The sequence below is a fragment of the Mustelus asterias genome, unplaced genomic scaffold (genome assembly GCF_964213995.1).
Source record: "Mustelus asterias unplaced genomic scaffold, sMusAst1.hap1.1 HAP1_SCAFFOLD_122, whole genome shotgun sequence".
Lineage (NCBI taxonomy): Eukaryota > Metazoa > Chordata > Chondrichthyes > Carcharhiniformes > Triakidae > Mustelus > Mustelus asterias.
The window spans coordinates 790014-803102 of record NW_027590160.1 but is presented as its reverse complement, the minus strand read 5'-3'; the positions used below and the strand labels follow the sequence as shown (position 1 = coordinate 803102).

The following is a 13089-nucleotide window of genomic DNA, read 5'->3' as shown; positions in this document are numbered from 1 at the left end:
AGGCAAATTCAATAGGGTTTTTTAAGAGACTCCTGGATGAGTACATGGGACTTAATAGGATGGAGGGTTATATGTAGGCCTCAAATGTAGGGATATGTTCGGCACAACTTGTGGGGCTGAAGGGCCTGTTTTGTGCTGTAGTGTTTCTATTTTTCTATGTTTCTATTGGCGAATTCCACCGTTTCCTTGGAAAATGTTTTGAACGATTTTGTACAGTTAGCTTCGGCCTCCAGACCTCAGAAATATATCACCTTCTCTCGCAAAGATTGGACACGTGCCTGCTTATATTCTAAATGCGATTTCTTCTCTTCAGGCAAGAGTTAATTTGGTATGGCCATACGTTTGGAAATTATGGTTCCACCAGCGACTCATAATCTGTCTTGTGCTGTGAGCTAAATGGTACCAGAGTTTAACGGTGGTTTTCAACGACAAATACAATGTTACGTAATTAATTCCACACGTAAAGCTGATATTTATTTGTTATGTGTTAGGTCCCACAGTTTAACAGATCGATCGACTCAGTCATGAGGAGATATATTTGTTCCCTGACTGTTTTGTACCAATGGCGTATTATGATCTTAAATGGGCCTACATTTTACAGTACCAAACTTTCCATGTCTCTATATCTCTTTCAAACAAAGTTAACATCCCACATTCCGACACGGCTGTTGCACTCTTATTATTATACTATTTTTGTGAGGGCAGTGTCCCTGACAATGCAGCATTTGTTGCCTGTCCCCAGATGTATTCAGGAATATGTCTCTGAGCCTTTTTTTCCCTGACTGGCTGCAGTATATGATACACTGATGCAAGCATAGTGGCGTTACGGATTGAGCTCACAAGAGAATGAAGCAACCCCAATATAGTCCCAACTCAGCATGGTGTCCGACTTAGAAGGGAATGCGAAATTCAAGGTACCGCTGTATGTCTGTCCTTTTGCTTTTAGGTGGTAGAGATCGCGGTTTTGGAATGAACTGTGGAATGGGTTTTGGTCATTTGCTGCTGTGTATCATCTACACGGTACACAGATGTTTCAGGTGATGGCTGGCATGTCCAGAAAATCAGGCGGCTTGTATGGTGGCCAGCAACTTCTACTTTATTGCTTGTTAATGTCATTAGTGACCTGATGCAGGAGGAAAGGGGGAACAGGCTCAAGGTGAGAGGGGGAAAGTTTGAGATGTGTGAGGGAGGTTCTTCACAGAGAGTAGTGGGTGCCTGGGACGTGCTGCCAGAGGAGGTGGTGGAAGTAGGCATATTAGCAACATTTAAGAGGCATCTGGACAGGTACATGAACAGGCAAGAAATACAAAGATATGGACGGAGTGAGGGCAGCAGGTTTTTTTTTTAGTTCGATCATCCTAATCGACGTGAAGGACCGAAGTACCTGTGCTGTACTTTTCTTTGTTCTTTGATCTTGAAATGGGTCAAAGATTCAGTGGGAGAATTACTGAAAGCTGAAAAGTGGAGTTAGACACGGATAGAAAGACGGAATGGATGAAGAGAGTCCAGAGATTCTAGTTGGACCATCGAGAGTTTGAAAAATTTGAGTAAATATTGAAATGCTTTCCCACAATTCTGGCAACGAGGAGCAAATAAGTGAAAGGTGTTCGATATTGTCTATTGATAGTGAAGAGTTAAGAAGGATGACTGAGTATTGTCTGCATTGGAAAAAAATGACGCACTCTCCGTATTGTGGATGGCGGTGCAGAGATATTCGAGTCACTTTATCATTGTTATTCTGTGTATCAAGTCATAAATTTCAGCAACCCAACTGGAGACAAGAATCACTGTCCTGTTGATTCTATTATGTAAACTGGGGACTCAAATGGATTGGGAGATTTGACTGACACAAAATCTCCCAGTTTGGGAATACGGTAACACGTGGTTACAAGAATTTTAAAAAGATGGAATGAGACCAGGATATTCATAGGCCATAATATCACGGGTGTGGTAATTTGAATAAAACTTTTTAACATCAAGTCCTTGCAAATCATATCATGAAGAAATAACACAGATCCTCGGTGTTGACATTGTGATGTATGGTTTTGACAGTTTCATTCATCTCGTGTTGCAGCGAAGATTAATTTTCAAAATTTCATTTCAGGCAGACCAGGAAACAGTCAGGCTGACCGATCAGGTAATCGCCCTCCAAGTTCATATCTGACATTTGACTGCACTAATCCATCCAACTGAATGTTAAATCCTGAGACAATTTCAGTGTCTTTGTGTTCAATGTTTCCATTCTGGGTCTGCCTGTCAGTTGTGAAGGAAAATGGTCTTGCAATGTTTTTCTCACAATCTTTAATTGCTGCACCTCGATTCAGTACGACATTAAATTAGGTCCCTGAGGAGCAGGGTGAGAAGCAACGCGGCCCCGCTACCGTTTGGAGATAATTTTTCACTTCCCGAGTTACCAGCCAGCGCTGACACGCAGCGCAATTGCTATTGCCCCTCCCCCCACCGACATATTCGGGTTCCGCCGAAAACCCGCCGCATCTTTCCGCCCCTGGAAGGGCTGGAGACTACCTGACTGTCTAATTCAGCTCGGTGCAGCAGGGCGGCCCTGTTTCGACAGTGATGGCAATATCGAATCGATACTAGGATTGACATTTCACGATGTTAGTCCAGGCAGTATGATAGACCGTGGAACATGACAGTCCTGACTGGCACTGATTCAATCAATTATGCGCCTATCGACACTCCCGCCTGATGCAGCAGAATGATGCTTCAAACTTCCAACTGATTCACGGATTGTTCCCACTGTCTATTTATATTCCCGCTTCCACTTGCAATCTCGAATATTCTGTCAGGGTTTGTTGAGGTTCTGGACACACTCGATGTTTCAAATTATTCCGATCTGACCTGCCGTATCAGCCGGCCAATAACTGTTGGTTTATTTCTGTATTTTACAGAGGCGGTGAAGCTGAGACTGGCGAATGGGCAGAGTCGGTGCGCTGGGAGAGTGGAGATTCACTACAAGGGACAGTGGGGGACCGTGTATGGTGATTTCTGGGACCAGCCGGACGCCGGTGTTGTGTGTGGGGAGCTGGGCTGCGGGACCGCGCTCTCTGCACCGGGCGGGGCTCACTTTGGGGAAGGATCCGGACCCATTGTGACGTCATATGTTCGGTGCAAAGGGAGCGAGACCGCTCTGCGGGACTGTCGCTCATTTCCACGGGGTGACTATCGTGAATCTGTCTTTCCGCACTCCAGTGATGCCGGTGTGATTTGCTCAGGTAAAAAAAAATCTGTCCATCATCTACAGCCTGCTCTCCGGGAAGGGGCGGATAAAGTTTTCTGAGACAGTCCACAGTCGTAAAGAGAGTGGTGAATAATTTCAATATTCTGAAAATAGAAGTTTTCTTACATTAACACCAGGATTTAAGTTTATAATAAAGTAACAGCAATGAGAGTGATTAACAATGACCACAACCGTGCACAGGCCAGCTGTGTCCTTGAGCTGAGCGCTTGCTGTTAGCTATGTTCAGGAGAGGAGTTGTTCGCTCCTGGTTCCTCACTGATCAGTTCCGATCACCATTCAACAAATAATGAAGCATTCCAGGACCACACGGAGCAAATCCTGTCCAACAATCGGGCTTCTGCTGAGCAATTGTTTATATTCATCTGTCCGCAGCGTTTGGGTTATTCTGCTATTTTAACTTAACTCCAAATCGTTCCATTCTTAATGCCTATTTTTTGCATCAGTGTCCAGAAATTGTCCCCTCAGATGAAAATGTGGTCCGAACCCCAGAGAAAGGGTCGGAGGCATCCCGATCCCCCAACCCTTCGAGCTCTCCAGCACCACCCCTCTCCCAGTGCCTCAACCGACACAACCACACGGCAACTACGTGGGGGAGGAGGTGGTTGAGGGAAGCCCAGGCATGCTAATGTGTCCCGACCTTGCCTGTGCAGAGTCAAAAGGTCGGGCATGCTTTGATCGGCTGGCTGTGAACGTAATTATACTTATAGGGAGTCCGGATCATGCGACACTCCGTCGGAATTGGCGGCTGTCGCTGAATTAAATCTGGGTGTCTCGGTCCATGTGTTTGACATTTACTGACTATTGATTGCGGAGGCCATGGAGCGCTTATCCAATCACTGCGGCTACTTTCAGAGCTGCAATCACTGGTCAGATTGAACGTGTTCCAAGAGCGGAGTGAGGATGAGAAGGGCCTGGAGGAGATTCATGCGTGCTGGAAACTTCCCTCTATTCTTCCCTCGCCACGAATTCTGCCACAGCTGCTGAATTGTTCCAACGTTTTCTGATTTTGTGTGAGAGGGAACTGGCTGGATATCTCCTGTCTCTCCAAGCGTGTCGTTTTTATAACTGTCATGTAAATCCTCGTCCCAAAACTTTTGATGCTATTTGGAAAGTTTTCTCCCTCTCACACCCTGAATCTGATGAATCCCAACTGTTCCTATCTGATTTCCCCTCGTGTTATTTGTTTTGGAGGAGTTTACCTTTAGAATCTGTCAGGGAGAGAAATCAGAAATGTTATTGGGAGAGAGTTCTTTTGTATTTGAATGAATAGTGCTGGCTCAATTTGGTCATTAGGTCATATTTCAAACAAATGTGCGGCAGTTGATACTTTCTCCAGAATAAAGTGAAGGAAGATGAGTTGTTTTAACATTTACAGCTGCTGCAGCTTCAGGCAGATTTCACACAGTGTAAACTGACAGAAGGAGATGTTGTCCAGACTCAGCAACCAGTAGCCTGGGACACTCTCACTGGACTATTTTCCAGAACAGGAGATCCTTTCACGGATGCAGTTCCCTGAATTGCCGATTCCATTCCAGATATGGACTAACCAAAGTTTTTGAAACTTGAAGCAGAAACTCTCCCGCCCCCCCCCCCCCCCTTTCATAGTCGAGCCATCTAAATAGAAATGCTAAAATTCCAGGAGGATTTTTGATTACGTTTTGCACCTGGCCTTTGCATTTTGTGATCTGTACACATGGACCTTCAGTAAAGCTCGAGTGTTGTTTGCTAATCACCATTGAGACATGCTGGGATCCACCGTTTCATTTCTGCTTGAAGTCCTTTCAGAACGTTCATTCTCAACACTCCGAAAAATAAATATAGAATTTCGTTTGATGCCTATCAGTTAGAACGTCCCTGGGCAAATAATTCCATATGTTATTGATTCAGGTCCGCCTGTTGCACATTGTGATATTTCCCATCACCAGGCGGTAGGGGGCAATTATACTCAGAATTTATTGAGATAAACCAGCGCTCGGTTCAATTTAAGGGAGGAATGGGGAAGAGTGTTCCAGAGGAATCGCTGTGAGACTGAACACGGCTTCTGGAGAGTATAAGAGTTGACACCTATTGAACTTAATGAAACATCTTTAATTATAAAATTTCTTAATGCAGAAATAGGACATTCAGCCCGTTGAGTCGAACCGACAGAGTATCTAACCCAGGTCGCACCCCACGTTTTTACTTCGATCATTCCCCTGACTGTACATCTTTAGATTAAGGGGCAACTAAGAGGAACCAGATTCAGAACCAATCATGATAGAAACTAATTAAGCGGATGTGAATACTTTTTGATAATAATTAGTGTGATTCTGATCTGTTGTTATTCAGCCCACAGATTTCCAAAACTAGTATTCGGAGCTTTCACATGCTCCGGCAGATTGGAGATCCATAGCAATATAGAATCTGGCACAGTGTGTGACCTTGACTTGGATTGGAATGACGCCAGAGTGGTCTGTGCTGAGCTTCAGTGCGGAGTCGCTATTTCCGTTAGAAGCGGGGCCTATTTTGGAGAGGGCGCTGGATTAATATGGAACGAAAGATTTGAATGTAAAGGCAGCGAGACAGGCCTGACGGACTGCACCCTTGTTCCTGTAACTCGGTCCGAGTGCACCCACAGGAACGATGTCAGTGTGATCTGTTCTGGTGAGTGCAGACTTGTGAATATTAGAAAAGAAATTCTTAATATTTCAGCAATGGAGAGATTACAGTTCTCTTTCTCTCTAACATGGTCATACCTAACCAGACCTTCATATTTCACTGTAAATTTGTTGTAATTTTGAAACATTATTTTAAAGTATGCACCTTTTTTGCAAATCAGAAATGTCTGCGTTTTTATTCGTGGTCTGAAATGAGCAGATTATTATTGTTGATTTAGTACCTTGGCTAAACATAGGCTTCTCTTAAACATTTGATCTGACATTATTTGTGGAGCTGTTGGGTAGACGTACTCTGCATCCCAAGCCATGAACCCACTGCATGGATTATAGCAGACAATAACTGTGTTTGCATTTTAAAGAGGTTATTGGCGCAGCAGAATAAATGAAGCGTTTTATATTTCAAGTATCTTGCATTAAACAAAATAATTGAATGAGCTCAGTGAAGGCATTGCAAGTACATGCTTCACATCCAGCTGTTCAGGTGGAAAATTGTACGAATGTGTAGAGGAGATTTCAAAGCATGGATAACGTGTCAATAATGTGCATAACCTCCAGAATAATACGGTAATCTTTCGAACGACATTTATTTTCTGAATTATCCGGTCCGAGATTCTGTCTAATTTTGGAGGTGCACTTACCATTTTATGCTCAGCTTATTGCTCCAGAGGATATCGTTTTATAATTGCATCGTCATGCAATGCTTAAACACCGTGCACTTTATTTAAAATGTATACTGGACCTGTTCCAAAGACAGTATATTCTGCCAATGGCACATGAGCTTTTCTCTTCAGGATGGACTGTTCTCTTTGGGTTGAAGCACCTTCCTAAAAGCATCACACATAATGTTCATTAGTTTTATATGATCTTTTGTGGATATTGGGCAATGATTGTAGATGCAGATGTAAAGTGTGTTTTCCCGTTTACAAAAATAAACTGTCATGTGTTTTTCTAATTTCGATGTATAAATTATTTGGGTTTGTGTTTGAACGTGAAACAGGAAATCATGGGCCGAGATTGGTTGGTGGAAAGGACAGGTGCTCCGGCCGTGTGGAAGTGCTGCATGGAGAACACTGGGGGACGCTCTGTGATGCTTACTTTGCTTTCGAAGACGCCAGTGTGATCTGTGAGCATCTTCAGTGTGGAGTGGTAGAGAAAATCCCGAGAGGTGCAGCCTTTGGGAAGGGAAATGGCCCAGTGTGGAAGGAGAACTACAGCTGCCGCGGGAGTGAGTCCTGGTTGTGGGAGTGTCCGATTTCATCCGTGGAAGAGTTTAACTGCTCACATGAAAATGACGCCAGTGTCATCTGCACGGGTGAGTCCCGAAAGCAAAACACGTGGTGCTGGGATTAGTGAGGATATTTCTGCATTTAACCGCCCAAATGCTACCCCATCCTTGAGTTCCATAAACATATATTATTCATCCGCTTATCAATGTATTTGCTTCAAATCTGGAGCAGCCACGCTGGCTGTTCAGCCTCCTGTCTGGCTGTGCTCAGCAGCCTCTCATGACATCCTTCACCGGGGGAGCGGCTCTGGCGAAAGGTAATATTAATTTGAGTTAATTTGCTGCACTGTAACCACTGGTCTCCATGTCTTTCTTCACCTAGATGAAAACTGGTCACTGAGATTGATGAATGGGGGAAGTCGGTGTGATGGGCGAGTGGAGATTTACCACAACCACAGCTGGGGCAGAGTGCACGACAGCCTCTGGGACCTGAATGACGCGAACGTGGCCTGCAGACAGCTGGGCTGCGGCGAAGCGGAAGCCGCCTTTTACAATTCTAAGTACGGAGAGGGTGAAGGGTCTGTGTGGGTAAACGATGTCCGGTGTGAAGGAAACGAATCGCATCTCCGAAAGTGCAGCACATTCATATTGAACCCGAATCGTAGTGACAGCATCGGCGTAGGGGTTCTGTGCTCAGGTGAATAAACAGGTCACTTTTCCAGAAACATAAAGGGAAAAATGTAATCTTGGTCAACTGAGGAATATACTTTACTTCTTCCTCGGGAACACGTAGCTGAGATATTTCACACTGGTGCTTGGATGCAGGACAGGACGCCCCGGAAAGAAAAATAAAACATAATAGTTTGGAATATGATGACAATAACAATTTAATAAAATCATTTAACACCTTTACAAATCTCCAGGTAACTTCCCTCTGTAAATTGAGACCAACACAACTAAAGACAAATCGGCAATGGGGACTAATGTGCTGATCAGTGGGGTGGGTTTCAACAGCACAACGAAGAGAGAGAGGGGGCCACGTTTAAGAAGGGGATTGCAACCTTGTGTCCCAGTCACTCACATAATGACTGTTAAATAAGTATGAAGAAAGGATTGCTGCATGAAGCGTCAGATGGGAAGGAAAGCCAAAATCTTAGTTAAAGGCAATTTATTGGTAACACGTAAGGCTGACATGAACACTGGAATGAAGTTACAGTGAAATTCCCCGAGTCGCCACAGTCCACCGCCTGCTTGGGTCAATGCACGTCTTTCAGAATATGGGCGGAAACCGGAGCAAACCCACGCAGACACGGGGAGAATGTACAAATTCCACACAGATAGTGATCCAAGCCAGGAATCAAACCCAGGTCCCTGGTGTTGCGAATGCAGCAGTGCTAACCACTGTGCTGCCGTGTGGATTGGATCCATGAGCGGTGATTTTCATGATCGCTCGGGGTAGTGGGGCTGGCTATGGCAGAGCGGTGAGCAGTCGTGGAGAGCATCGATATCTCTGAATATGACCATGATATTTTGAAGCCAATTTGTATTGACGGAAGAGAGTCCAATGCAGATCAAATAGCCAGGGCTGGTGGTGCTGTTGGTCAGTATGGGGGCAGGGGAAAGGATTGGGGAGGGAGGGGGTGCGAGTGCGGGTTAATGCGTGCGCTGGTCGCGGCTGGTGAGTTGAAATGTGCGCGGTTCGTTTCGAAAAGTTCTGATTGCATCACGTGTATTGGAGGGGCGTCCATCAGAGTAGTTTTGAAATCTGCATTCTTGAGATAACAAGGAACTGATGAACATTTTGGGTGAGTTCGCAAGAAAGGACATTGTCTGAAAGGTCAAGTCACTGCCAGCCGACTTGCATATTTGCAGTACCTCTGATTTGTTCCGATATATATGTGTGAACTGGTGAAGTATCTGATGAAGTTTGCATGGCAAAATGAGGCAGTGAAAAACAAAGAAGCAAATGTCTGCTTAAAACATTCTGTGTGGAACTAATTACCACAATTACATAATTGATAACAAAGCAACACAAGCTGCAATGAGTGGGTCAGATCCAAACCGAAAACCGTCGCATCATATTACCGTTGGAAATGTGAATATATAGAAGATTTGTAAACTCTCCATCATTTATTTTCCCTCCGAACAGAAACTGTTTTTTCTAGAGCATAGATTAATGTCGCTGTCAACGGCAGTTAAAATGCAGGTTTTAATTGAGCTGGAAATTATACAATAGTTTGAATTTAGCAACGAGATGAATATGTTTAAGAAACATAATATGAAACTTTCATTATTCTATTAGAACACAAGCAGTTAAGGCTCTCTGGCGGTGGAAGCCGATGTGCGGGCCGACTGGAGATTTATCACAATGGGACCTGGGGCTCAGTTTGTGATGATTCCTGGGATCTGACAGACGCTGACGTGGTTTGCAAGCAGCTGGATTGTGGACACGCATTGCGGCTTCCTCTTCATACATCGGCTGGACCTGACGCAGACCCAATTTGGTTGGATGAGCTGGAATGCTCCGGGAGTGAATTATTTCTCTGGGAATGTCCCCATGCATTGTGGGGGAACCACGACTGTAATCATAAAGATGTGAAGATCATGTGCTCTGGTAACTGTCCTAACTTCAGTTACATTCGAACTTTCATACATGAGATATGTTCCTGATATACCTAAGGACGGCGCTTACCCTTCTGTCAAATCCCTCTCTGACTTTTTTTATTCTGGGCGTAATTATTGCTAAAGTATTTCGACAGCCGACTTCTAATGTGTTGCCTTATGTTTCTTTATCCCTCATTTCCTGACATAAATGCATCTTCCACTTAATATCACTGACTATTCTGATCACGAGCCTTAAGTTTCATCAGGTTATGTGTAAAATGTTCCGGATAACGACATTATTTTGCAAAGATATTTGATTTAATCACTTATTTCTCAAGAAGCATGCTGTCACTTTATTCTTCGCATCAAAATTCGCTCCATTCCACTTAGCAGGACGAAAACTAAGTTGTCATTGGCATGTGTATCCTGCCATGTATTAACATTTTGATACATACTTTGCAGTCCTCTTCAGTATTAACTATACAAACCAGTTTGCTGCCACAAAAGACGTTCATTTTTACTGCCGATTACAAAGTCCCAAGGAGCAGCGACCGCAGCGCCAATCCATGTGAATCTCACACCGGAACTTTTGCTACTTAAGTAACGAGAAACTTTACAAACTTTTTAAATTTACTTTTATACTGAATGCCTAGTTTCCCATTGCCTTTCATGGGCTTTCACTATGGGAACTTTTTGAACCTCTTCTGGTAGTCTGCGCACAGAGCATAAAGCATTGGCCCTCTCACCATTCCGGCAAGCAATCAATCTTCCCCCTCCTTTTTGGGGAGCTGCCCCTTTCACTTTGTCCTGCTTTAATCTGAGTTTGTTTATTTGGTTTGACCTAAAAAGAGGGCAAGCAATCAATCGGGTCCATCATTCAAATATTTCGATTGAAATTCAATGTTGCTTATTCTTGATTATATCTGTATTTCTGTGACCTTGGTGAAATAATTATGGCAAACCGTGAACTCAACTTAGACATATATATATATATATATGTACATAGATATACCCACAGTGCACTGTGGATACAGAATTGATAACTGAACCATGTGGTTATTTATTACTTGCTTGACAGAGCACAAAGAGCTGCGTTTGGTGAAGGGAAAGCATCGCTGTGAGGGCAGAGTGGAAGTGTTCTATAATGGGACCTGGGGAACAGTTTGCTCTGAAAACCTGTATCGAGATGCTGGAACAGTGATCTGTAAACAGTTAGGTTGCGGCACATTCGTTTCCATCGACTATGACGCTCGCTCATTCGGAGAAGGATCCGGACCTATTTGGTTGGATGAGGTCGAGTGCCTTTCACACGAGTCGACCCTTTGGCAATGCCAGGCAGACCCGTGGGGTCAACACAACTGTCATCATCGGGAAGATGCAGGTGTCGTTTGTTCAGGTAACACAATCAATCATTTTGCTTGCAGGTGTGATTTGAAATATTGATGTAGCTCATGGAGTCAGCATGTTTATCTTATCAACAGGGGGAGACACACCGAAGCAAGAGCAGGACAGTGCAATCGGCTGCAAGCGAGAATCAGGTTCTTTCTCAACTTTAATAAAACAGCTACCTGATTGTATTCCTCTCTTGTGCTACATCAAGGTTAATAATTTGTTGATTATCTTTGACAAATTCAGGGCAAAGTTTGCGCTTGGCTGGAGGTAACAACAACTGCTCCGGGAGATTGGAGGTATTGTGTAATAGAGCCGGGGGCACGGTTTGTGATGATTCTTGGGATATGAACGATGCCAGTGTTGTCTGCAGACAGCTGGGTTGTGGCTCTGCTCTCGAGGCCACAGGAGGGGCCGCTTTTGGGCAGGGTAACGGTCCTGTCTGGCTGGATGAGGTGAAGTGCACCGGAAGCGAAGCCTTTCTGTTTGACTGCCCTTCTTCGTCATTAGCTCAAGCTGACTGTGATCACAAGGAAGATGCCAGTGTGATTTGCTCCGGTAAGTGTTCCACTGATCGGTTCCGTTTGGGACTGTGCGACGTTGTCCGGCCCATTTTTGATGAATATAATCCATGTTTTCAGATGTCTTTCTGACCAACAATGCAAATAATTGTGCTCTTTTTACCATGTCTTCATCAGGTCCGGAATTATCTCCGACTTCTCCGTCCACACCTTCAGGTATATCTCTGTAATAAATATCAATCACTATTCCAGCTAATTTTACATTGGGATAAATAATTGTCACACATTGGCATTGCCTTAATTTTGTCAATTTCTAACGACATTCTGAGTGTTTGCTGATCATATAAGTATTTAAAAACATTGTGGACATTTTATCTCACAAAACTTCCTTGAATCTTTCATCAAGGACATGAAGATGAAAGCACCTCCATCCCTCTGGTGATCTGCATCTCACTCGGTGTCCTGTTAATCTGTGAGTTAATCGCCCTTTTGGCAGTAATGCAGAGGAGATCATCAATAAATGGTAAGGCTCGAATCATATCCCTGAACCCACGCTGAGTCATGGATGTTGCTTCATACATCAGAGGGGATTCTCTGCCGTTTTGCAAAGAATGACTTGGGTACAATTCAGAAACAACTTAACTGAGTATTGGCCAGCAAGTTATTTCAAGCCACATGAGAAACAGTAAAATATGACATATAAATGAGGGAGTTATCTACATTCATATTCCTCCTCCACCCACCAGTCCATGAGACATGGAATGGGATTTATTTTTGTTGCAATACATTAAAACGTTGATTGCAAGAAATTGAACTCTGATGGCCGGCACTCTCTGGTATTAAAGGCGATGGCAGCAGAGATAGTGGGTGCATTTGTTATGATATTCCAATTTTTCATAGATTCTGGAAAGATACCAGTGGATTGGACACACGCTGATCTGACACCCTTATTCACAAAAGGAGAGACGCAAAAAGTCGCAAACTGTAGACCACTTATTTTGACCTTTGTGGTGGGAAGTTGTTGCAGTCAGTCATTAAGCAGGAGATAACTGATCAATGGAAAACAAAGCGGAATTCACCAGGGTCAGCTCGATTTTATGAAGGGCAAGTTGTGTTTGACAAACTTGCTACAGTTTTTTGAGGATTTAAACAGAGAGATGGATGATGGGAATCACGTGGATGTGGCATATCTGGATTATAGAAGGCATTGGACAAGAGTCTTAGATCCCAGGGGTTGGGCACAGAACATTGGCTTGGATAGAGGATTGATTGAGTGAGAGAAAGCATAGGGTCGGGATAAATGGGTCCTTCTCTGGAGTGAAATTGACTGTAACACGACGGATGACGCAGTTTTCAGTTTTCATCTGTTTACAACCGATATAACTGACCTGCGATTAGGGCCAGAGTGCAACATACCAAGATTCGCGGAGG

At 43.9% G+C, this 13089-nt stretch overlaps 1 protein-coding gene across 1 annotated transcript; it reads left to right on the top strand.

The window, feature by feature from the left end:
- The first annotated feature begins 878 nt into the window (after nucleotides 1–878).
- On the top strand, nucleotides 879–12327 carry LOC144484669 (scavenger receptor cysteine-rich domain-containing protein DMBT1-like). The gene is made up of 12 exons (XM_078203132.1): nucleotides 879–914; nucleotides 2053–2137; nucleotides 2913–3236; nucleotides 5591–5905; nucleotides 6917–7231; nucleotides 7527–7841; nucleotides 9447–9758; nucleotides 10827–11144; nucleotides 11230–11286; nucleotides 11384–11695; nucleotides 11836–11874; nucleotides 12065–12327. Exons 1-12 carry the CDS (start codon nucleotides 879–881, stop codon nucleotides 12214–12216), a joined length of 2580 nt encoding a protein of 859 aa, XP_078059258.1. The 3' UTR covers nucleotides 12217–12327.
- Nucleotides 12328–13089: the final 762 nt, after the last annotated feature.